The sequence below is a fragment of the Periophthalmus magnuspinnatus genome, chromosome 23, assembly GCF_009829125.3.
Source record: "Periophthalmus magnuspinnatus isolate fPerMag1 chromosome 23, fPerMag1.2.pri, whole genome shotgun sequence".
Taxonomy (NCBI): Eukaryota; Metazoa; Chordata; class Actinopteri; order Gobiiformes; family Gobiidae; genus Periophthalmus; species Periophthalmus magnuspinnatus.
The window spans coordinates 23694810-23718305 of record NC_047148.1 but is presented as its reverse complement, the minus strand read 5'-3'; the positions used below and the strand labels follow the sequence as shown (position 1 = coordinate 23718305).

At 41.4% G+C, this 23496-nt stretch overlaps 3 protein-coding genes across 5 annotated transcripts; 1 reads left to right on the top strand and 2 right to left on the bottom strand.

The window, feature by feature from the left end:
- Nucleotides 1-50: 50 nt before the first annotated feature.
- Nucleotides 51-6389, bottom strand: prodha (proline dehydrogenase (oxidase) 1a). Its single transcript, XM_055231817.1, has 14 exons — nt 5900-6389; nt 5626-5834; nt 4623-4657; nt 3220-3369; nt 3071-3135; nt 2871-2987; nt 2714-2793; nt 2566-2647; nt 2098-2190; nt 1881-2027; nt 1633-1808; nt 1428-1526; nt 1259-1347; nt 51-718 (listed from the first exon to the last, which is right to left on the bottom strand). The coding sequence occupies exons 1-14, from the start codon at nt 6227-6229 to the stop codon at nt 528-530; spliced, it is 1863 nt and encodes a 620-aa protein (XP_055087792.1). The 5' UTR covers nt 6230-6389; the 3' UTR covers nt 51-527.
- Nucleotides 6390-7591: 1202 nt separating this feature from the next.
- On the top strand, nt 7592-11176 carry srsf9 (serine and arginine rich splicing factor 9). 3 transcript variants are annotated; one of them, XM_033990268.2, is made up of 5 exons: nt 7592-7713; nt 8047-8223; nt 8356-8627; nt 9498-9670; nt 9753-11176. In XM_033990268.2, the coding sequence occupies exons 2-5, from the start codon at nt 8066-8068 to the stop codon at nt 9975-9977; spliced, it is 828 nt and encodes a 275-aa protein (XP_033846159.1). In that variant the 5' UTR covers nt 7592-7713; nt 8047-8065; the 3' UTR covers nt 9978-11176. The 3 variants fall into 3 exon arrangements, with proteins under 3 accessions (XP_033846159.1, XP_055087796.1, XP_033846158.1); XM_055231821.1 differs by having other exon boundaries at nt 7934-8223; XM_033990267.2 differs by lacking the exon at nt 7592-7713 and having other exon boundaries at nt 7932-8223.
- Nucleotides 11177-11536: 360 nt separating this feature from the next.
- sgsm1b (small G protein signaling modulator 1b) lies at nt 11537-21257 on the bottom strand. Its single transcript, XM_055231813.1, has 25 exons — nt 21213-21257; nt 21029-21072; nt 19229-19304; nt 18650-18812; nt 18357-18509; nt 18219-18286; nt 18007-18149; nt 17797-17928; nt 17467-17591; nt 17331-17398; nt 17098-17261; nt 16866-16995; nt 16502-16628; nt 16371-16435; nt 16152-16297; nt 15683-15811; nt 15439-15612; nt 15290-15358; nt 13753-15162; nt 12944-13068; nt 12774-12856; nt 12504-12613; nt 12336-12432; nt 12096-12263; nt 11537-12024 (listed from the first exon to the last, which is right to left on the bottom strand). The coding sequence occupies exons 1-25, from the start codon at nt 21217-21219 to the stop codon at nt 11936-11938; spliced, it is 4065 nt and encodes a 1354-aa protein (XP_055087788.1). The 5' UTR covers nt 21220-21257; the 3' UTR covers nt 11537-11935.
- Nucleotides 21258-23496: the final 2239 nt, after the last annotated feature.

Genomic DNA, 23496 nt, shown 5'->3' with positions numbered 1-23496 from the left:
AAACGTGTGTGTGGACTGGATCTTTGGGCAGAACAGAAAACACACACAATCATCGGAAATACAATTATTTTATTATTATACATTTACAAAGTTCCAAAAATATATCATCTGTAACAATAAAAAGATCAAACTACAGAATATCGTCCTGTGGGAGTGTTTGATCGACACTCGTCTGCAGATATAAGGCACGTTTAAATCATCATCTGTTATATACAATTACACCTAAACAGGATATTTACAGACAGAGCGAACGTCAAACCTCCATTTGTCACCGACACATTCAAGGCACAATTTCATAAGATGTAAATATTCATAAATAAAACTATAAAAACTACATCACTCAAGTCATGGCAATGGAATGAAGGACGCACAGGCCACTGAGGTACACACTACACAGTACACAGTACACAGTACACACTACACAGTACACACTACACAGTACACACTACACACTACACAGGAGTAACTGTAGTACACAGTACACAGGAGTACCTGTGGTAAATAGTATGCAGGAGTACCTGTAGTACTTAGTACACAGGTTTGTAGAGAATCTGTCCCTTGAGTAATCTGCGCTTCAGCTCCTTCCACAGCAGGGTGCGCTCTCTCTGGGAGCCCTTCATGAAGCCGCGGTTCTCTTGTGCTCGTCGGGACAGATAAGGTATGACCTCGTTGACGGGGCCGTATGGGACGTATTTGTAAACGGGGAAACCAGCCTGACCTGTTTCAACGACACAAGTGTTTAGTGTTTGTGCCTTTGAGCAGAGACAGATTTATGTAGAGATTATGTCATCACCGGAGAAAACTGTTCTTAGAAAACACATGACAGTAAAACAGAGTGAATTAATTAAATCATTCACTTTTTTAAGCATCTACAGAAAAGAAGTCCCTGATTGTTTGTTTGTTTTGTCACCAGCAACAGAAAAAAACCCTAGGGAGATTCCTCCATCTCAGGTAAAAGAGATGGATCAGTTACTGCAGAGTGAATATTGAGCCAAAAATATATTGACACATTTTGTGCTGAGCGCTGCCCCCTGCTGGCCTCATCGTGTCAAAACCTTCACTTGGGTTTTGTTTGTTCCTGACACAGATCGGTCTGATAGCAAAGGATCAGTGACCTCTGAGATAAAAAGCTGATACATTTAGAATCTCCCCACGTCAGTCGACCTCGTGGAGACTAACGTCGCACGATTATGACGCAAGACGCTTCGATTCCATAACCTGATGTTTACTTTTAGTAACCATGCGGAGGACCACATACCCAGAGGAAAACTGATCTGGTCACACATGCCGAGCAGCTGTCCAAAGTAAACCTTATTCTCAGCGGGTGAAAGGTCCATGTCGTTCATCCTGGAAATGTGAAAGTGTTACATACATGAAGTTACACAAGGAACACGGCATGAGTCTCCACACAAACACACAACACTCACATTTCTAAAGTGAATTTAATAGTGTCCTCATTGTGAGTCGCGACCATCACATTGGCCCTTCTGCTGCGTTCAATTTCCTCCAGCACGTACTCCAAACACCTTCAAAAACAAACACACGCATGAGTCTACTGTAACATGTGACTGTAACACGCGTGACCTCTACTGTAACATGTGACTTCTACTGTAACCCGTGAGTAAAACCTGCCTGTGGTACATTCTGTTGGTCGTCTCGTAGTCTGGGTTTATCGGGTCTTCGTAGCCGATCTCCGCGGCCCGGGCTCTCTCCTGATACATATAAGCCCCACGAACGAGTTTGGCCCCAAAGAACCATCCCTCTCTGCGCGACAGCTCCACGTCCATGGTCACGTTATCGTAGGCTTCCTGTAGGTTTCAGTTGTAACAGTTAGAGTTCAAAGTGCTGGTGTTTCCTGAGACGCACTGGTTTGTTCTGACCTTAAGGTAACACTGGTAGGTGTTGAAAATAGTCGGTTTCTCTCTGTTGAACTTCCTCTGCATTTCCAGGGTCAGGCGGCTGATCGCCGGCTGAAAATACGTCTGCTCTGCGTCCACCATGAGCCGGACCCCGTTTTCCACGGCGTGCTAAACGACACACACGTTATGCAACTTCATAATCTGGAGCTCCATCCCCAACTCGTGACGTAACACTCACCTTGGCTAAAATATCCACTCTCTGTAGCATCCTCTTCATCTGCTGCTCCTCTTCAGCAGTAAACTTTTTCAACAAAGGCTCAAGATGTCCAGTCTGCACATACAAAGGCACACACATGTAAACACACACGTAAACACACACACGTAAACACACACACATAAACACACACATGTAAACACACACACACACACACACGTAAACACACACGTAAACACACACACAGACCCCAACACACACACATAAACACACACGTAAACACACACACGTAAACACACACACGTAAACACACACACATAAACACACATGTAAACACACACACATAAACACACACACCCCAACACACACACACCAACACACACACACCCCCACACGTAAACACACACACGGACATCTTTTATTTTACATTTGTTCCAATCGAGCTGAAACACATCTAAACTAACGCCTCATTTAAAATAATCTTCCTCAGACCTTGAGGTTTGGCACCATCAGCAGGTTGGAGATTCGGGTGGTGTCGTTAATCAAACTGTTCCAGTCGAGAAGATCGATCGTTCTAAAAACATAAAGAGCAGGTCAGTAACTCTGGACTTGATGCTTTGTGTCGTTTCAGTCGATTTACCCCGAGAGGCCCAGTCTCTCTCCAGTGAACCAGTTTTCTATTTCATCTTTGTCTCCGACGCCCATCTCAGCCAAACTCTCCTGGAAGAAACGCAACAGTTATTTTCAAAGAGTAAAAATGAAACGCAGAGAGATGGAATTTAAATGAACAAACGCACCTTGAGCTGTTCCAGTTCTAGTTTTTGATCCAGAACCATCATTTCAGACTGACCCTGCTGCGCCGCGAGGACGTTAAAAAAACGTCTCCATTTCACCAGCACTTCAGAAAACTGGAGCTGTCCAAAGAAAAGACAAACGTGTTACGAAACAGCACCGCGAGCTAATGTTTAATGAGGAAAACGGCAAAACTTTAACCCACAAGAAACTGCGGCCGCCCGAGCGCCGTCATTTTGATCGCTGAGAATCCATCAGCAGAAGCTCCTCCTGGAATCCACATTAAACCATTATTATTTTACATCTGACTTTCACATTTGAACGTCACGGCGGCGTCTCGAGCCTCACACTCACCCGACGCTTTGATACAGTTAATGAACGTCTCCATTTGTTTGTCGCACTTTGCCTCGTCGGCGTAGAAGTACGTGCGAGCGCTGATGACGCCTCCACGTCTGTCTCCGAACCGACGATGAGCTTTGTATTTCTTTTCCCGAAGTCCATCATCTAAACAAAAGAACATGTCCTGAATCAAATCAAAGTTTTCATATTCTGCACATAGATTATTCTATTGCTCCGCCCACTTTCAACCAGCTACAGCCTTAACCCCGCCCCCCTCGTGTCAACGCCATCCGTCGAGGTAAAGAAGAATGATTCACCTTTCAGATAAATCTACAGCTTTTCTCTTAAACTATCACACGTAACTTAACCGTGTGAGTAAATATAAAATGTTACGTGTTCAAATCTAATACATTTATTCAGAATTATTAATAAATTAGCTCCGCCTACTTTGACAAAATGGATTAAACTTCCTCCCGAACAAACTCCAGATCCACTCGGTCTCCGTGGAAACTGCAAACTGCACAGGTCCAAACAGAAGCTCAGACTTTACTCCGTCGCCTTTTCACTTCAAGACTCAAACCGTCTGTAGATCTGAATAATTTTACTAGAAATTCAGTACATTTTTGATAATTAAACGTGTCCACATCCGTCTGTGTCTTTGTAAAATCTGCACAGAATTGATTTTTTATATCGTTTTGGACTGAAGGAAACGCACTGTACTGGACATGGGACATTTTATTGTATTTTCCTGCTAATTTCAATGTTGAACTGTTGGTTTTTTTAATGTAATTGTCGTTAAATGTGTGTTTTAATGTGTTGTGTGCTCCTCTGCGTTTTTCTTTTTATTTATTTTTATGTGTTTTATTGATTTTATGTACAGTTAGTTATTAGTCAAATTAAATGAGCACCTATTTATTTTATGTCACTTTGTCTCTGTGCAGCACTTTGGAAACAATTTGTTTATGAAATGTGCTATATAAATAAAGTGGATTGGATTAATGTGTGTTTTAATGTGTTTTAATGTGTTTTAATGTGTTTTAATGTGTTTTAATGTGTTTTAATGTGTTTTAATGTGTTTTAATGTGTGTTTTAATGTGTGTTTTAATGTGTTTTAATGTGTGTTCACTGCTCAGAGGCTGCAGGGGGAAAGCAGCAGCGTGAATTTGGACATTTAAACCAAACGCCTGACAAATAAAGAATAAAGACACAGAAGTACAGACGTAACATCGTGTCTTGGGTCGTCCACATGCTGGACTTTTACACTGGACTTTTACAGCGTCACAAAATCCAGTTACAACCAGTTCCAGCCGAGACGCGAGCGCACGGCCCCTGGAACACTCCTGTTACATCCTCCACCGACCGACTATAAATACTCAGTGTAGTATCAGCCCCACGTCCCCACAGCGTGAAACACAAACCTGGACTTTCCTTCTCTGCTTCAGAAACACACGAGCTGCAAAAAAAGATTAAAAACACATTTAGATTCAGAGAAATAACAGAGATAACCCCCCCTAGGCTGTGTCTCTGTTACACTCAGGTGACGATAACAGGGAGATGTTTGCGTTTGTTGTGTCATTGTCCAAACACGCTCCCCGTTTGAGGATTACATAACGCTCTTTCTAAAAGCCTGGCACGCCGCGGACGCTGTACCTCTCCCCCCACGCGGCCAATCACACGAGAGGGGTCTGTTCTCACGCTCCAATAGAAACGCTCCGAGGTGGAAAACACATGGTTCTGATTTTGGTGATTAGAGTTTCTGCTCGAGGGAAACGAGGAAAAAGGCTCGAGTCAAATCTCCAGTCGGCTGTGATTTTTATATTTGCTCAACTGATTGTGTTTGTTTTCAGATTATTTAAGCGACACTGGTTTGACTCAGGATTATGTTTATGGTTATATTTTTAAGCACATCTTTTTTAACTTTCTCCGTGCCTTTATTTGTATTTATAACAGCTACATTTCTACTTTTTTATATTATTATTATTCAGTGTTTTATGTTGCACTTTATCACCGAAGAAAGTTCTTAGTTTGTGAGTCTTAGTTTGTGTCACTGATAACGGCAATAAAAGTCTGATTCTGATTCTTCTGTCAGTTAAAGAGGATCTGGAGGGAGGTGTGGGGCTTAAAAAGGAGAAAAATAGAATCAAATTGTAACTTGTCCAACTGCAGATGATTTGATTTGATGACAACTAAATGATTACGTTTAATTCCTGTACATTTTCTTACATAATATATTGCCCAACAGTGAAATGAACCTGCACATTTTCCAGATTGTTTACATTTTTCCTCAGCGTGTCGCCTTCAAACTCTCACAAGCTGCAGCAGGTTCACCCCCCGTCGCAGCGTGTGACGTTTTGCAGACAAACTAAGGATTCTGCAGTGTCTTATGTAACGTTTTCATCATTTTAGAGCCTTTCTACTCACTCCATCTCCTTCTTCTCCGCCTCTTCTTGTGTCAGATCCTCTTCCACGCTGTAGTCCAGCACGGCCCCCACTCCAAACGCTTCATTCTTATGGACCAGGGGTTTGATGGAGTTGTGATCTTCCCCCGCCACAAACTGTCCGTAGAAGGTCATTTTCATCATCTTTTCAAAGAGCCTCTGTCCGAGCACTCTGCGGCTGAGGTCCATCAGCTGGAAAAGAAGAACATTTAAAACACAGAAACACAATAAATCAAACCTCAAGCCCAAACACTCACCTCTTTATTTCTCTCCACGAGGAAGTCAAAGGTGCAGAGTTTGAAGACCAGCAGGCTCCTGAGCAGCTCCAGGTTCTTTTTACTTCTATAAGCTTCTTTTGTGTTTTCAAAGTCGATCTGGATCTTCTGGGCTCGTGGTTTGTTTAAAGTTGTGGTTTGGGTGATGAGCTCCACGGGCTGAGCCTCGATCACGGGACATCCCTCCATCTGCGGCTCTTTCTCCTCTTTGGGTTTGGTCGATGCCACAGTGGATCGATACTGAGCCGGAGGGATGCGCGCTGTGTTTGCGCTGCGCCGGAATAAAGGCGCTAAGAACTTAGTGTAAGACATGATCTAAAGAAATAAGAAATAACAGAAATAACAGCACAAAGACACAGTTTAGAGCTGCTGACCGGTCCACTCAGTCCAGTCTGTGTCCACTCTGTCCAGTCTCAGTCCAGTCTGTGTCCACTCAGTCCAGTCTCTGTCCACTGTGTCCAGTCTCTGTGGCGTTGCAGAGAAGCGTGCGCGTGGAGCATATAGGCGAGGGGGCGGGGTCGCGTCTGACGTCACGAGGAGCACGCCGCTGTGAATCACGCTCACGCAAAAAAAAAAACCCATCAAAAAACAAACACTCAGCTAACTAAAAATTAAATAAAAACACTCAAGCCAAAGTGGGGAAAAAAAAGACTCAAGCCAACTAAAATAACTAACTAACTAACTAACTAAATAAATAAATAAAAACACTCTAGCCAAAAAAAACAACAAAAACAAAAAAACCAAAAACATTCAAGCCAAAGGAAAAACAAAAAAACAAAAACAAACAAACAAACAAACAAAAAAACACAACACTCAAGCCAACTGAAATAATTAACTAAATAAATAAATTAAAAAAAAAAAAATAATAATAATAAAAAAAAATCAAGCCAAAGGGGAAAAAAAACCAAAAACCCCCAAACAAACAAACAAAAAACCCCAAAACAAAACACTCAAGCCAACTAAAAAAACAAAACTCTGCTACTACTACTACTACTACTACTACTACTACTACTACTACTACTACTACTACTACTACTACTACTACTACTACTACTTCTAATCCTAATCAAAATATCACATCCATTACTGTAAATTTTAGGGCCAGAAACCCAAATTAGTTTCAATCCCTTTCATCCTCTTATATAAATTCTTCAAATTATTGCACAAACCCAAAAGCCTTGAAAAAAAGCTCCATGTGCTGAATTTGAAATATAAAAGGTCATATTTTATTAATTTTTTTACATTTGTTTAATACATATTGAAAATATTGGACATGCTCTGTGAATGTGAATGTAAAAGCTTAAGCCTCGTGCACTGTTCTTGTTTATAATATTGTATATTTTAATTTAAAATAAAAAAAAACAACCCTTGAGCCTCCTCCACTCCTGTTTTCTTGTAGTCGTACACACAAACATCATTTACCTCAAGCTCATTTTCAAAACATTTTTATTTTTTTAAACTTCTTTTAATGTATCTGTAAATATCACTGGTGTTGACTTATGCTTTATTTGTTTCCTTTTCTACGCTCATACTTGGACTGAGGGATTAAACTGACACATTTACGCTTTATTTCGTATTTTAAACAGACTGTAGTTACTTGTAGTGTCAGTAGGGGGCAGTGACGCGGTGTCGATGGATTGAGGCGCCATAAAACGCCACCGGAGCGACGAAGAAGAGGAGAAACCGGAAGAAGAAGAAGACGTGGCTAAATGCTAACAGTTACTAGCAGAAAACAAATGCTAATAACTAAATAACTAGTTGTGATTTCTAAACGCCAACTTCCTCACTTTTCTCTGGTAATGTAACAACAGCAATAATAATAATGATAATAATAATCTTACAACATCCGCAGTAGTTTTATCCAAAGTCTGGACACGTGCAGGTTTTTGTTTAGTCCGATGTAACTCATGAAACACAGAAATACTGAGACTTAAGTCTGTGTGTCCTCTGGACACAGGACTAGTCTCGCACAACTTTGTACTCTCTAATGTTTGTTTAACTTGTTTCTATTTTAAGGGGAATTCCACATTAAATCTGAAGTACACCAGCTGAACCTCCTGATTTTTTTTTTCTCAGCAGAAGTAACCTTAAACTTTACCAGTGGATTCACCTTCATTTTGTGTCAGCAGTGCCAAATTATCCAGAGCCATGTCAAATGGACGGATTTATGTTGGTAACCTTCCCCTGGACGTCCAGCGGAGAGACCTGGAGGATCTCTTCACTAAATATGGAAAAATCCGCCTCATTGAATTGAAGAATTACAGTGGCTCAACTCCTTTTGCCTTCATTCAGTATGAAGACCCACGGTGAGTTTTTGGGATGCCCTGGAATAGCGAGCCAAAAGCTTTCTCCTCTTTTGGATCCACAAAGCCTCTTCTGGGACGGGACAAAGACATGAAAAGGCCTCCAGTGGTAAGGCATTGTTTGCTCTGTTTTAGGGATGCAGCTGATGCAGTCTCTGGAAGGAATGGATTTGGATTTGGAGACGTCAAACTGCGAGTGGAATATCCACGAGAATCTACGAACCAGTATGTGCCATCCGGAGGCGGTAGAGGGGGGGGGTTTGCACCAAGAGGAGGAGGAGGAGGATTTACTCCAAGAGGAGGAGGATTTGGAGGAGGAGGATTTTCTCCAAGAGGAGGAGGATTTGCTCCAAGAGGAAGAGGTGGACCTCCATCCAGAAGATCGGAATTCCGAGTGATAGTCACTGGTAGGTGGACGTCATAAGCCAGAGGTTTTTTATGTTTCTATCCCAAGGAGAACTGGAGGTCAGGAAAGAGGACAGGACATAATAGAGTCCACAGATGCCTGCTGCAGTAAGTGGAAAAGAAAAAAGTACCTAACAAGAGAATCTATATCAGTCTAGTTCTGCAAACATCAAAAGTCTTAGGCAAATGTGGCAGGCAGACATAAATGCTTTCAATGGACAGAATTCAGAGATTGCTTTTGGTTTCATGGTGGACGGAGGCTCTAAAACAGAATAAAAATGAACCTGTTTGGAGGACATTGATGCTAGGAGATGGAGACCAGGAGTCAGGCAGATGTGTGGACATCATCTAGACTGCTTTACATTATCTCACCTTGTGGAGGATGGAAGGACCCGAGGACTAGGAATGGACAGATGTTATTGACAGTTACTCTCTGGTTTTGATTTTGTCCCGGACACACTGAAACTGTGATAGTGGACCACGTGAACTGTAGGGAGACATTTTAATGGCTTATAATGAAAGTACAAAGTAGTGAGGGAAACCCTGAGCTTCAAGGAGATGAGGTCCAGTCAGCTCTTCAAAGGCTCGGGTAACTCAAGTCAATGTGGCCATTACACAATCCCAATCGACACAATGGCTCAATGGTAGGTGTTTTTTTAAAAATTATATTTTTAATGGTGTGTAAATTAAAAGTTTTAAAGAGCATGTTGCATGATTCTAAAGCAGATCACGGTTTAGTGCTTCATGCAGCCAAAGTTTTACTGTTGTGAATTTGTTAATTTTTAGTTTGATTCATTTTTCTGTTCCCATGTTGGGAAAAAGAAATGCAATTTCTTTGAACTAATTTTAAAATTTCATTCTTTTAATTTCAGGCTTGCCACCAACCGGCAGCTGGCAGGACCTGAAGGACCACATGCGCGAGGCTGGAGATGTTTGTTACACAAACGTGCAGCGCTCTGGAGAAGGTGTGGTGGAGTTTGTCCACAGAGACGATATGGAGTACGCTGTGCGCAGACTCGATCGCTCAGAATTTCGCTCACATCAGGTTTGATTTTTGCATTTACACTAAGTTCAAGTTTATTAAATTTTTTACAACATTTTTTTCTTTTTGCTCCCCAAACTTTCAGGGTGAGACGTCTTTTATTCGTGTTTATGAGGACAGAGTGATGCCCAGCTGGGACAGAGCGAGGTCCCGGTCCAGATCCAGGGGGCGTTATTCCCCTGAATATTACAGCCGGGGATCCCCCCCTCCACGTTACTCGCCCCCTCCTCGCGGTGCTATGTCTCGCCGTAGTCCGCCATTCAGACGATATCAGCCACAGTACAGCCCGCCGCCACGACATTATCGATGAGAGCGTTTGTATTTGGGGATTTTTATAATGTTTTTAACCCCAGACCTCAAGATTAAATCCTTTTGTTTTAATTGGTACATTCCAACTAAATCATTTGGGCAGTGCATTTTTTTTTTTATATTGTTGCACCGTTTTATTGAAAAATCTTTTTGAGAGTGATTGACGTTTAACTACAGTCTTAGTTACACTGAAGGGACGACATTTTGGAGATAAAGTTGAGAATCATATCGACTGTATCTATGAAGTTTCTTAAAATGCCATTAAAGCCGTTTGGCCGCGACAGCTTCACCTCTGAGCTTTGTTTTTCTTGTTTTCCTTCCCTTTCACTCTGTTTCTGGTTTGTGTTTTCAATAAAATGAAATGTATTGTCACAAAAGTAAAGGACACAAAATGCAAAATAAACATTTAATACACAAATTAACTTTTTTGGGTGATTCAGACAACACTGCAAAAATAAAATATTTAAATGACAATAGTTTAGTTCAATATTTAATCTGAAAAAGCCAAATACTATATATGTATATTCTATTTTTTTTTAAACCAAAACACAATCACACCATTAGCTGTAAAATGGGCTTGTTTATGTAAACCAGTCCAAACTCTTTCAGTTTTACTTTACTGTTCAGCCATTAATATTTTTCTATATCCTAAAGTTCCACACTGTGCTTTAAAGATGAATATCCGATTTAAACCCAGCAGTGATCAGCACACGGCCGTCGTGTAGGAACAAAAAAAACTATAATAAATAAACATATTTAAATCTGATATTAAAAGCACAAAATTAAGATTATGATGAAGACGATCTTCTTGAGGTATAATTAACTGTGACCTGGGAGGTTTGCAAACTACATATAAAAGTTGAATAAATGCATTAATCAGCAAATCATTTCACATCACATGGAACTTCAGGAACAACACTGACATCTGTCCAACGCAACATCCACAAACCAGAGGCTCAAACCTGGACACATCAGTGAAGGGCTTTGTGAAGTGTCCACACGTCTCACCTGTGTCCACACGTCTCACCTGTGCTCACATGTCTCACCTGCACTTACATGTCTCACCTGTGTCCACACGTCTCACCTGTGTCCACACATCTCACCTGTGCTCACACGTCTCACCTGCACTCACACGTCTCACCTGTGTCCACATGTCTCACCTGCGCTCACACGTCTCACCTGTGTCCACATGTCTCACCTGTGTCCACATGTCTCACCTGTGTCCACACATCTCACCTATGCTCACATGTCTCACCTGTGTCCACATGTCTCACACGTCTCACCTGCGCTCACACGTCTCACCTGTGTCCACACGTCTCACCTGTGTCCACACGTCTCACCTGTGTCCACACGTCTCACCTGTGTCCACACATCTCACCTGTGCTCACATGTCTCACCTGTGTCCACACGTCTCACCTGTGCTCACATGTCTCACCTGTGTCCACACGTCTCACCTGTGTCCACACGTCTCACCTGTGTCCACACGTCTCACCTGTGTCACATGTCTGTGGTGATACAATAATCATCGTGATGCTGCTCACTCTTTTACTCGGGGCGTGTGTGAAACTGATCACAGCTACGTCATGTTTAAAAAAAACGTGACATTAAACAACACGAGTGCGCGGCGCAGAGAACCACGCGAGCTACAACTTCATAGTGACGTGTTTTTACATTGCCTTGTGTACGAGGGTCGGGTGGACGGCAGGATCCCTGAAAAAACTGTAAATTTAAGGCAAATCAAATCACATCCTGAAGCAGATTTTTACTGGGAAACATTCACGACTAGAACGACTACGATGGCACAGTTTACATGACAATCACTGTGTTTTTACATTAAGGTGCAGCCGGAGACAGGTGTTTAAATAAAGCAGTTTCACATTTAAATGCACCGGTTCTGTTCTTGTGGTTTTTTTCCTCACAGAAACACGGATGCTCGGCGTGTTTTGTACAGCGACTCCATCACTCTTTTTCTATGAGCCTCTGAACCTTGTGCACCAAGTCACGAGCCATGTTCAGGACTTTGGGGACGTCGTGTCGCTCTGCCATTTCTGCACAAACCAGAGCAGAAGATCAGACTCTTAAAGTGCAAAAAGGATCTGAGGCTCCGTTTGAATCTTACCGTTGAAGAACTTGATGATGTCTGTGAAGTCCATGTTGTTCTCCAGGATGATGTCTCTGTACATCTCCACGAGCGCCAGAGCGATGAACAGGACGAAATGCTCAGAGGACGTGTGCAGAGCCGCCCAGATCGTTTCCCACACGGAGAACACGTCGTCGTACACCATTTCTACACAAAAAACAAAACACGGCTCGTTATTTGGTTGATTATAAACTTTGGAAACGGCTCCTTAATATTCACCTCGTTTAAAGTCGAGCAGAAACCAGCGATAGCAGAAGTAGAAGTGGGTGTAGTCTCCGTTCTGCTGCATCAGTTCAAACAGCTCCGAGTCCAGGATCTACACAGAACATGTCATGATGAAGTACTCAGGACACAAGAGCGCCCCCTACGCTCGGCTCAAACACTCACCTGGATGAGAGAACGCATGTTGGCGAAGTGTGTGTCCATGGCGCCACCGTGAGGAAAGTTCTGGTTCATCCTTTTCATCAACTCAGTGAAACAACTAAACGCCATAACCTCTGAAAAAAAAACCCCAAATAGAACATGAGATGAGACGACACACGTGTACTTTTTATACGAAAATACACGTGTACTTTTTATACGATAATACACGTGTACTTTTTATACGATAATACATGTGTACTTTTTATACCATAATGTGGAGAAACAAACACTGACCATCGTCTAGAATCACGAGAAGAGGCGCGAGCAGGTCACACATGCCCTGGACGTAACCGATGTCCAGATGCAGCCAGACGTAACTGCAAATGAAATAAGATCAACGTGTCACAGCCTGGGATAAAACTACTACTACTACTACTACTACTACTACTACTACTACCACACACCTGCACATGATGTTTCGCAGCTTCTCGAGGTTTTCTGGGGTGAAATACCAGTACGTTCTGTCGCAGCGTCGCACGTCTTTGTCGATACGATGTAAATTAATCAGGTACATGTCCAGTTGTTCCTGCTGCACAGACAGTACTTAAGTAAAAGTACAGATACAGAGGTAAAAAGATACTCACGCAGATTTTTTTGTGTGATACTTTTTCTTAAGTAAAAGTATTTAAGTTAAAAATGTGCCAAAAGAGCAAGAAGTACTTAAGTAAAAGTACAGATACAGAGGTAAAAAGTTACTCAAGAAATAGTAAAAGTGTCACACGTTTAAAAATGTACTTAAAGAGTAAAAAGTATTTCAGTGTTTTTCATTTAAGTGTAAATGTGGTGATATTGATTCAAGATGAGACCGATTTTGTTCAACAGGAACAAAACAAATCAATGTTTTAATTTTTCTTGTAAATTTTTTGTATTTTATTATTATTTTTATTTTAATATTGTTTTTATTTATTTATTTATTTTTAAGTTTTGCTCAAAGCCAAAGCTTGAATTCTCTTATTCAGGTTGTTTCCATGAACGTGGTAAAAATACTCCCTTAAATCAGATGAAAAGTACTTTTACTTTTCAGTCTTGTTCAGAAATGTAGTGGAGAAAGTACAGATACTACTCTCAAATGTACTCAAGTAAAAGTAAAAAGTACACACTGTCAAATGTACTTAAAGAACCGGACTTTCCTACTTGTACTTCGTCACCTCTGATTATTTCATGAGGAGAGACTTGGAGACAGGAGAGGACAGAGACATAAACATTATTTTACCGAATAGCCTTGTTCTTCAGACGTCTCTTTGCACTTGACGTCTCCCTGTGAGTCCACAGTCTTGGCTTCAGAGAGCACGTTCTCCATCTCCAGCTTCTCCATCTCCAGCTCCTCCTCGGACAGTCCCAGGTCAGTTCCTTCAGGGCTGGTGTTCCCGGCCGTGTCCAGATGTGGGTCCAGTTCTTCTGACGCAGGTTTGTCCCTCTGAGTGAGTCTGAAAGGAGGAGCTGCCAGAGCCGTCAGGGGTCTGCCTCTGGGATCTTCTGAAGTCACACACGTGATTCCAACCGGGATGTCCTCCATCTCCAGAGCCGAGGGCGAGTCGTCGGAGTCGGCCGTGTCTGGAGACTGTCTGGACAGAGACAGGCTCCCTCTGGACGCTGACTGCAGAGCGTTGAGGACTTGTCGAACGGGTGAATTTGAGCCGAGTTTGTCAGAGGATATTTCAACTGTTTTCTCTTTCATGTTTTCTGAGTCTGGAGCTGATGGTGTGAGCTCTGTCTTTTCAGAAGTTTCGATCGGTGACGTCTGTGGGGAAACGTGGACACTGGATGTGAGACGGTCTTTATCAGGTGAAGGTTCAGCAGTGAAAGATTTGAATTTTCTGGCCAAGGTTTGACCGAGTGGAGGCGCTTGGAAGTATTCATTATGGATCTCTGTTTGTAACTTGAGAACATCGGTGGTTTCTGTAGTAGGCCTTAAGTTCATATTTGTATCTACAGCTTTTAAATCGACTGAGGCGTTGTTGGTCGTTACTTTCTCTTCTCCAGAGCTTCCGTTCTCTTCAGACGTCGACTGTTGTTTGGTGCCACTTGTTTCCAAACTGTCCTCTGCCTCGTGGCTTGTGCTTTGACTTGTTTCTTCTGCTTTTTCTGTCGGTTCAGCGTCAGCGACTGAAGGCAGCGGCTCGTCTTTGTCCTCATCTGTGGCCTTGTCTTTGGCCTCCTCCGTGGCCTGGTCTTTGGCTTGGTCTTTGTCCTCGCCTGTGGCCTTGTCTTTGGCCTGCTCCGTGGCCTCCTCCGTGACATCCTTCGTGACCTCCTTCGTGGCCTCCTCCGTGGCCTCGTCTGTGACTTTGTCTTTAGCCTCCTCCGTGGCCTCCTTCATGGCCTGCTCCGTGACCTCCTTCGTGGCCTCCTCCGTGGCCTCGTCTGTGGCCTCGTCTGTGGCCTTGTCTTTGGCCTCCTCCGTGATCTCCTTCGTGGCCTCCTCCGTGGCCTCCTTCGTGGCCTCCTTCGTGGCCTCCTTCGTGGCCTCCTCCGTGGCCTCCTTCATGGCCTCCTTCGTGGCCTGTGGAGACGCTGGAGCTTCTGAGACGCTGCTTTGGTTTTCTTTGTTTGAGGAAGTGGAGCCTCCGTCTGGTCCTTCACTCGAGGCTGGAGGCTCCGATGTTTCAATCGACTCAAAAACCTGTGGAAACCAAACATGAACCAAACATGAACCAAACATGAACCTCACACACATGTCTGTATGGGCCGTGTGTATGTGTATGGGTTGTGTGTGTGGTGTGTTGTTTGTGTGTGGTGTGTTGTCGTACCTGTGCGGTGCTGGTGGAGTCACTCAGAGAGTGTGAGTTGTGTTGATCTGTGCTGCAGCTGAGAGACGACTGGAATAAAAAGAGTAAAACACAAAGACAGTGATTTGGTGTTGAAATAACAGCGTGTGTTGTGTCATACATGTACATACATCTGTGCTGATGGTGGAGTCCCTCTGCACGGGGCCCCTCTCCACACTGGCCCCTGATAAACATCGAGCCAGAGCCTCGGCGTGTTTCTCGCGCTCTCGCTGACGCACAATGGCCTCACAGCCCTGCCACTCCTTCATGTTCTGTCTGTACATGATCTGCATCTGACTGTCGATCTGAAACAGAACAAACTTTACACAATGTTTTTTAAATGACACTTAATAATGTTGAAGCGTAAAACGACACCTCTGTCCTGTTTTTCTTTGTCATTGTGAAGTGATAATGTCCCAAGAGGAAAGGCCACACTTCTTTACGCAGAGACGGAGTCACTCCTCCAAAGTACACGAGGCGATGGAGCTCTGCCTCCTCATACGCCTGACAAAAAAACACACTTTAAAAGCTCCAATGTCCAAAAATCTATAATTTTAACAACAAAATAACAATATTGTTTGTTTTGTATTGATATTCCATTATAATAACACAAATATAAAAAAGTAATAATAAAATCAATAATAATAATCACCATCATCATAAAAAATAATAAAATAAAAAATAAAAATAAAAATAATATAAAAATGCCATTATTTCTCAACAGTCAGTGGATTATGGGGGGGACATAATAATTGTAGTAACTATTTCAAACCTGTATTTGCATTAATCAATGTTCCATCTCTAACCTCCATCAGTTCTAAAGTTCTAAAGCGCACAGTCGTACCGAGCTGTCCTGGAGGAACATGCCCCAGACTTCAGGAGACAGACCTATCCGTGCGTTGGTGGGCGTGTCTGGGTCCATGATGACGGGTTTGATCAGAGCCGACAGGTGCGTCCTGACGGTGGACAGGTGTCTGCAGTACGCCAGCCCTACGTCACGTGAAACAGATGCTTTTGTGGAGCAGACTGACACCACATAAGTTTAAAATACACTTGTACTCACATCCGTAGAAGGCCCGAGAGATGATCTGGTACTTCATGGTGTCACACAGAAGCTTTATCGGAGCTCTAACAGTGAAAAGGAACGGCTGTGACATCGATTGTACTTTACGTCCCTGTTTTTCCCGTTCTTACCTCTCTTGATTACAGGCGCTGGGGAGGGAGCTGTCAGAGGAGCCGTTTTGTGAGCAGGAGGAGCAGGACGACTTCCTTTGGGTCGGCTGCCACATGGTCACGCCTTGGTCCATCAGCTCCAGCGCCACTGAAACACACGACTTCAGTTTGGATCTGAACATCACTGTATTTCTCTAAAAACATGAGCAAACTTAAAACAAAGAAAAACAAACCACGTTGATGAAGATGACATGTTTGTCCAGACATGGGCTCCACAAAGACGATGTGAACATAATGTGAAATGTGAGAGAGAGGACGCTGAACCATCTCCATGAACAAAAACACAACACTGGGTTTCAGAGGCAGAAGAACCGCAGAAACTTACTGAACTCCATTTGATTACCAGGAAAGAGGAGACGGAACACGTAATCTGTGGCTTCATCATCTTCTTTATCTGAAACAGAGTCACAGGAGCCGTGTGGACTCCTCTTTCGTAACTTTGGAAAAACCTTTCCCTGCAAAAGAAGAGGCACAATACTTGTTCTTTTGTCTGTTTGTGTGTTTTTGTCTGATGTTACATAAAGTATCACATTAGATGAACCTCTGTGCGCACTGACCTTTCCCCTCTGGTTCCACAGGGGAGGGTCCAGCTGTCCATGAGGTAGGAGTCCAGTCTCTAAACACGTGAGGAACTGGAGTAAATGACCTCCTTTGGGGAAATGCAGAGGAGGTTTCTGGATCCCATCTTGGCTTACCAAAACAATGGTGCCCCCGCTGTTCACTGAGGGGATATCATGTGAGCGCCAGGATGTGTTACATAAGACATGTGACCCACCCCAGGCGCACATACCTTGCTGATGACAGTGGAGATACACAATCTCCTCCAGACGTATAGTCATGGCGTAGTCCCAGTACACACTGGAACAGACGTTACCACATCATAAACTCAGTGTGTTTCTACAGAAATGTTGTTGTCTTAGTCAGACCTTCTCTCTGAGTCCAGTTCTCCCATGTTTCCGTTCATCAGTTGATTTGGCGTCCATTTTAGAGTCATCAGGTCAGCGGTTTGGTGAAGAGAGAGGTATCCTGGGATCGCCTCCATATCATCCCTCTGTCATTAAACAACGTGCCGTCAAAAGGAGTCAAATATACGAGCATCATCACATGAGCATAATCACATTAGCATCATCACATGAGCATCATCACATGGGCATCATCACATGAGCATCATCACATGAGCATCATCACATGAGCATCATCACATGAGCATCATCACATGAGCATCATCACATGAGCATCATCTGTTTGAGACTCACCGGCTGCACGAGGACATTGTTTTTGCCAAACAGCAGAGTGGCTCTGGAGTTCTGATGCAGTGACTCCACATATTCTCTGACCCACGTGAGGGGCCGGTCGTCCATACTCCCACTGGACTGCCTTTTCTGGATCTATGTGCACATGATTATTTTAATAAAAGTACTTCTTTATTGTATGATTTCTTTGAGCAAAACCAGAGGCTGTTGCACCAGAGCCGGGCGCCTGGAGGGGGAGTCCTGCCGACAGTGTCCACTGTGAATACGATGTCTCTGCACCAGCTCGTCTGCAGACGGGTCGGTCCAGTAGTGGTCAGCGGTCTTTACTTTGGTGTACTCCAGAGCACATGGTCCAACTGTCACACAGTCAACTCACTTCACTTTCACTTTATGACACAGACTTTTGCTCCACATGTGACTCTTACCCAGGAGTGAAGCGAGGATGGGTCCGTCCACAGGGTCCATCAGCATGGCCTCCTTCTCATAATACGTACTGCAAGAAGAAGAATCAAGTGTAAAATCAAAATCTTTATCAAATTAAACATAAAAACATATTTTAATACCTGCAGTTTTCTACCAAGAACAGAACTATTTTGTCTAAGAGTTTTTCCATCAGTGCCGTTCGGATCCAGAGGTGTTTCAGAGCCTGTGGAGGGAGGTTCCCCAGTTTGGACTGACGACTGCGCTCATTACTCACTGATGAGATGTTCTGTTTGCTGAAAAAGAAAATTTAACCACAGGAAAGATATTTGTGTCAGTTTTATATACCATATATATACCATATATATTTGACCAAAGTACAATGAAACAGGTCATGTGTGAATTCTGTCATGAACGATAATAATCATGTTTTCACTTGTTTTCGATGAGTTGTTCCAGTTCCTGGACCTTCTGGCAAAGTTGTTCAGCTGGTGAAAAGTTCTTGGCCACCTTCATGAAAAGTGCTGCCACTTTATTACTGCACAAAAGGCCAGCGATCCGGCGCTTGAGCCCGTGGAGCACACATGCCTCCACTATGGCTGTAAAACACACAGACTCTGGGTTAGTCACTGTGTCTTATATGTTTTACACAAATAGAGTCCAGGGTGTCGCTTGTTGCTAGGATATGTGAATCACACTTCAGTTTGGATGTTTCATACACATTTACGTAGTAAATGACTTTTAAATTGAACATATATTTACAATATTAATTCACACAGAGTTTGTAGTTGAAGGAGGTGAGTGTGACAATAATCTCATTAATGCAATAAATCACAGTTTTTAAGCAGAACAGTTTAAATTCAGTGGAATCTCAGCAGAAGCAAAAAGGACGTCTGCTTTGTGTCCACCACATCGTCTCTACCATTATATTTATACATTTATTATAATGATACAATACTGCCCAAAACTGACAGTATAAGAAAAAGCACCAACGTGAAAAGAAACATATATTTACCACAGAATGATATGATGTGGCTGCTGTCAGCATGCACAAATTTTCTTGTTACCGCTTCCTCCATAATTTGTTTCACCTGCAAAAGAAAGAAGCAAAATGCTGTTTTAGTCGCTGTGCTGCATGAGTCATAGCAGCTGCTCCACTGCTCCCTGCTGTACAGCTTCCCATTCTGTGTCTCATGAGGTGATCCTGTTTCATACGATATTGTTGAATTGATATAATCACAGACGTCACTCTGCCTTTAAAATAAAAGACATTTATAAAGTATAAACTGCACATTACACTGGAGTATTAGTGTGATAAACATGTACAAATATGACAGAGTAAAAAGGCCCTGGGTCACCTGAAACATGCACAAAAACATGTGTGAACAGTGAGGTGACATTTTAGTGTTATGTTTTGGCCCCTGTGAAAAAGAGCCACATGTTTCACTCAGACATTTGAACAGATAAGTTCAAATCTGATCCAGTTTTTCTCATGTTTGTGGTAAATCTTTTGAAAACATGAGATTTTGTGCATTATTTATTTTTTTGTTCTTCCAGTCACATTATCTTCAAATTGTAACTCACATTGTTACTCGAGTAGTTTCTGCAAAATCTTTATTTGACTCTGACTGGAGACTGGACTTCAGCTTTAGTAACTGTGACTGTGACCTGCTCTAACTGGACTGGAGCACAACCATCACAGCAGCATCATCATCATCACCAACATCATCATCATCATCACCAACATCATCATCACCAACATCATCACCAACATCACCAACATCATCATCATCATCACCAACATCATCACCAACATCACCAACATCATCATCATCATCACCAACATCATCATCATCATCACCAACATCATCATCATCATCATCATCATCATCATCATCATCATCACCAACGTCATCATCACCAACATCATCATCATCATCATCATCACCAACGTCATCATCACCAACATCATCATCATCACCAACATCATCATCACCAACATCATCATCATCACCAACATCATCATCACATCATCATCATCACCAACATCATCATCATCACCAACATCATCATCATCATCATCATCACCAACATCATCATCACCAACATCATCATCATCATCACCAACATCATCATCATCACCAACGTCATCATCACCAACATCATCATCATCACCAACATCATCATCATCATCATCATCACCAACGTCATCATCACATCATCATCACCACCATCATCATCACCATCATCATCATCACCAACATCATCATCACCAACATCATCATCACCAACGTCGTCATCATCATCATCACCACCATCATCATCATCATCATCATCACCAACATCATCATCACCAACATCATCATCATCACCAACGTCATCATCATCACCAACGTCATCATCATCATCATCACCATCATCATCACCAACATCATCATCATCATCATCATCACCAACATCATCATCATCACCAACGTCATCATCATCATCACCAACGTCATCATCATCACCAACATCATCATCATCATCACCAACATCATCATCACCATCGTCATCATCATCATCACCAACGTCATCATCTTCATCATCATCATCATCTTCATCCCTGTCCTCGTCATCATGTTACGCCACAGACACATTTAAACACATTTAAACAGCGGCAAAAACAGAGAAAGACACCGGTACACAGCCCCCCCTGCAGAAACACCCACTGTCTATTACAGAGACACACACACACCGACACACACACACACACACACACACACACACAGCTGCTTCACAAACACAAAGTGACAAATAAAAATAAAACACGCACCTCTTTTTTCACGTTGCGCAGTAATTTCTGACGCGTCTCCGCTTCTGTCACAGAGAAACACAAGAGTCAAAGGCTCTGATCACAAATATCTGCAAGAAAACACTGATGCCACACACACACACACACACGCATTCACACACACACCCTCACACACACACACACCCTCACACACTCAGTCTCGTACCTCCCATGGCCAACGCTGTGAATAAAACACGATTTTACCAAGAAAAAAACCCCAAAAACCCCTCGACGCGGCACCGGAGGGTTTAAGATGAACGGCTCCCGCAGATGAGCTGTGTCTGCGGCTCCTCCTCAACCAACTCCCCTTTAAAGACACAGTACAGAGACTGAGACTGATGGATTCAAAATATATATACAGAGACAGAGACAGAGACAGAGACAGAGACTCATCTGTCCTCACCACAAATATGCACTGACTTCAATGCTGCAGGAGGCACGAGCTCATCTTTATGTTTAACTCCATAAATGAACTAATGTCACATTTAAATCACTGATCAATACAATCAATACGTTTGATGAATCTTAAGACAGACTCACTTTGAATAATGAAATGTGCATTTACTGTGGAACAGGACTGTACATCTGCACATTGTCTGCTGTTCCTCATGAAGTGTCACCTGTTCAACCTGAAGAATGAACCAAAAACAACCAGATTCTTCAGTCTGCAGCCACAGGGCCCGGAGCATGTGACCTGTTGGCCCTTTAAAGAGGGGACATGTTATGGGCCCCAGGAGCAGCTGCTCTGTCTGACCCACAGGGATGTGGGCGGGGACAGGGGGCAGGTGAAAACAGCCTCCAGGACTAACAAAATACAACTGTGAGTAAGGTCAGGATGAGAGAAAACTGTTATAATAACATCATAAACACTGTTATAACATTATAAACACTGTTATAATAACATCATAAACACTGTTATAATAACATCATAAACACTGTTATAACATTATAAACACTGTTATAATAACATCATAAACACTGTTATAATAACATCATAAACACTGTTATAACATTATAAACACTGTTATAATAACATCATAAACACTGTTATAATAACATCATAAACACTGTTATAACATTATAAACACTGTTATAATAACATCATAAACACTGTTATAATAACATCATAAACACTGTTATAACATTATAAACACTGTTATAATAACATCATAAACACTGTTATAATAACATCATAAACACTGTTATAATAACATCATAAACACTGTTATAATAACATCATAAACACTGTTATAATAACATCATAAACACTGTTATAACGTCATAAACACTGTTATAATAACATCATAAACACTGTTATAATAACATTATAAACACTGTTATAACATCATAAACACTGTTATAATAACATCATAAACACTGTTATAATAACATTATAAACACTGTTATAATAACATTATAAACACTGTTATAACATCATAAACACTGTTATAATAACATCATAAACACTGTTATAACATTATAAACACTGTTATGACATCATAAACACTGTTATAATAACATCATAAACACTGTTATAACATCATAAACACTGTTATAATAACATCATAAACACTGTTATAACATCATAAACACTGTTATAATAACATCATAAACACTGTTATAACATTATAAACACTGTTATGACATCATAAACACTGTTATAATAACATCATAAACACTGTTATAACATCATAAACACTGTTATAACATTATAAACACTGTTATGACATCATAAACACTGTTATAATAACATCATAAACACTGTTATAACATCATAAACACTGTTATAATAACATCATAAACACTGTTATAACATCATAAACACTGTTATAATAACATCATAAACACTGTTATAACATCATAAACACTGTTATAATAACATCATAAACACTGTTATAATAACATCATAAACACTGTTATAACATCATAAACACTGTTATAATAACATCATAAACACTGTTATAATAACATCATAAACACTGTTATAACATCATAAACACTGTTATAATAACATCATAAACACTGTTATAATAACATCATAAACACTGTTATAATAACATCATAAACACTGTTATAACATCATAAACACTGTTATAATAACATCATAAACACTGTTATAACATCATAAACACTGTTATAATAACATCATAAACACTGTTATAATAACATTATAAACACTGTTATAACATCATAAACACTGTTATAATAACATCATAAACACTGTTATAATAACATTATAAACACTGTTATGACATCATAAACACTGTTATAATAACATCATAAACACTGTTATAACATCATAAACACTGTTATAATAACATCATAAACACTGTTATAACATCATAAACATTGTTATAATAACATCATAAACACTGTTATAACATCATAAACACTGTTATAATAACATCATAAACACTGTTATAATAACATCATAAACACTGTTATAACAT

What these genes read in the sequence shown, in the direction of transcription:
- prodha (XM_055231817.1), bottom strand. Translation starts at nt 6,229, where the DNA reads ATGTCTTACACTAAGTTCTTAGCGCCTTTATTCCGGCGCAGCGCAAAC. An exon ending in GCGGAGAAGAAGGAGATGGA is followed by an intron (nt 4,658 to 5,625) that starts GTGAGTAGAAAG and finishes CTTTTTTTGCAG; the next exon opens with CTCGTGTGTTTCTGAAGCAG. An exon ending in CCAGATCAGTTTTCCTCTGG is followed by an intron (nt 719 to 1,258) that starts GTATGTGGTCCT and finishes TCGTTGAAACAG; the next exon opens with GTCAGGCTGGTTTCCCCGTT.
- srsf9 (XM_033990268.2), top strand. Translation starts at nt 8,066, where the DNA reads ATGTCAAATGGACGGATTTATGTTGGTAACCTTCCCCTGGACGTCCAG. An exon ending in ATTCAGTATGAAGACCCACG is followed by an intron (nt 8,224 to 8,355) that starts GTGAGTTTTTGG and finishes GCTCTGTTTTAG; the next exon opens with GGATGCAGCTGATGCAGTCT. An exon ending in ATTCCGAGTGATAGTCACTG is followed by an intron (nt 8,628 to 9,497) that starts GTAGGTGGACGT and finishes TTTTAATTTCAG; the next exon opens with GCTTGCCACCAACCGGCAGC.
- sgsm1b (XM_055231813.1), bottom strand. An exon ending in TGCGCAACGTGAAAAAAGAG is followed by an intron (nt 19,305 to 21,028) that starts GTGCGTGTTTTA and finishes TTTCTTTTGCAG; the next exon opens with GTGAAACAAATTATGGAGGA. An exon ending in CTCTCGGGCCTTCTACGGAT is followed by an intron (nt 16,298 to 16,370) that starts GTGAGTACAAGT and finishes CACGTGACGTAG; the next exon opens with GGCTGGCGTACTGCAGACAC.